At 34.5% G+C, this 1,427-nt stretch overlaps 1 protein-coding gene across 1 annotated transcript; it reads left to right on the top strand.

Moving 5' to 3' along the window:
* Positions 1–293: 293 nt before the first annotated feature.
* LOC112092509 (eukaryotic translation initiation factor 3 subunit A-like) lies at positions 294–896 on the top strand (the record flags this gene model as incomplete). The annotated part of the gene is made up of 3 exons (XM_024168890.1): positions 294–320; positions 400–627; positions 735–896. Coding segments are annotated over exons 1-3 (417 nt in total), but the record flags the coding sequence as incomplete, so codon positions are not given.
* Positions 897–1,427: the final 531 nt, after the last annotated feature.

Raw genomic sequence — 1,427 nt, 5'->3', positions numbered from 1 at the left:
TTTTTTTTTTCTTTATTATTCATGGTTATTTCAAGTTTGCAGGCTCTGCCTTGTGATGACACTAGAACATATTATTTTCAAAATGGCACGAATGTTACAATCTCCACAGTCAAACTTTTAAGGTTTCCAATTCTAGTGGTTAATACATATTCCAGTATGTTATTCTTGTAGAAATATTATTTCATTGCATCATATTTTTAGTACTGGAGGTTTTTGAGAAGTGAAGGTTTTTTAAAGTTTTCATGTCTGAACTTTCTTTCAAACATTCAAAATTGTCTATTTTTACTCATAACATGGATGCAAAAGAGGTGGATATACAAGTATGCATGTTCTGATGCTCTGGGAATGGAAGGAAAAAAAAATCATGTCATTTGAAATATATGTGGATATTGTTTTCAGGCTGCGAAGGGGGTATTAAGCTGTGCAACCCAGGAAGTAAAGGATCTTTACCATCTTCTAGAGCATGAATTTCTGCCTCTAGATCTTGCATTAAAGATACACCCATTGTTGACCAAGATTTCAAAAGTTGGGGGTAAGCTTTCTTCCGCTTCGTCTGTTCCAGAGGTGAAACTTTCTCAATATGTTCCTGCCGTGGAAAAGCTTGCTACTCTGAGGTTACTTCAGCAGGTGTGTCATTGATTATGTTTACTATAGCAGATTCCATATTATTTACCTCTCCCTATTTAAATATGGTAGTTCTTGCAATTGTTAATTTCTTCTTTTTACTCTTTCAGGTTTCTCAGGTGTATCAGACAATGAAAATTGAGTGTTTATCTCAAATGATTCCGTTTTATGATTTTTCTGTTGTCGAGAAGATTTCAGTGGATGCTTTTAAGCATAACTTTATTGCCATGAAAGTTGATCACATGAAGGGTGTCGTACTGTTTGGTAATTTGGTAAGTTTCTGCTGCCACAACTTGCCACGCCTTTGATTTTTACTTTTTATTTATTTTCGCTAGAATTTGCCAGAATTTGGTTTCGTTGCGTTTCTGCTGTTCCTTCCAATGAATTTCTTGTGATTTAAAGTTGAATTTGAAAAAAAATAAAAGTAGGAATATTTAAGAGTTTCTATGAAACTATGCTAGCCTTGTTTGTTTTTACTTTTATTTTTCTTCTGTACCAATAAAAATAATTTTTTCGTCAACTCTTTTTATATAAGCTTGCGAGTAAGACATTTGTGTGGGTTTAGTTATGAAATCCACAAGCCATTAACATTTGTCATTTTGGTTGAGTTTTCAAAAGTCTCCCGTCCTTGAGTTTCTTTATAGGCATGTGGACCGGCCTTGACATGCATTTTCTGTTAATTTTCTCCCTTCTTATCCCAAGGAAAATGAGAGAAGCGTAAATACTCCATGAAGAGCCAGCGAAAGCATGAGCGTGCTTGTTTCTGCCTTTGTCTGTCATTAAGAATATGTCTACGGGATCTT

The sequence above is a fragment of the Morus notabilis genome, unplaced genomic scaffold (genome assembly GCF_000414095.1).
Source record: "Morus notabilis unplaced genomic scaffold, ASM41409v2 Scaffold10381, whole genome shotgun sequence".
Lineage (NCBI taxonomy): Eukaryota > Viridiplantae > Streptophyta > Magnoliopsida > Rosales > Moraceae > Morus > Morus notabilis.
This window is presented reverse-complemented; position numbering and strand designations above follow the sequence as displayed.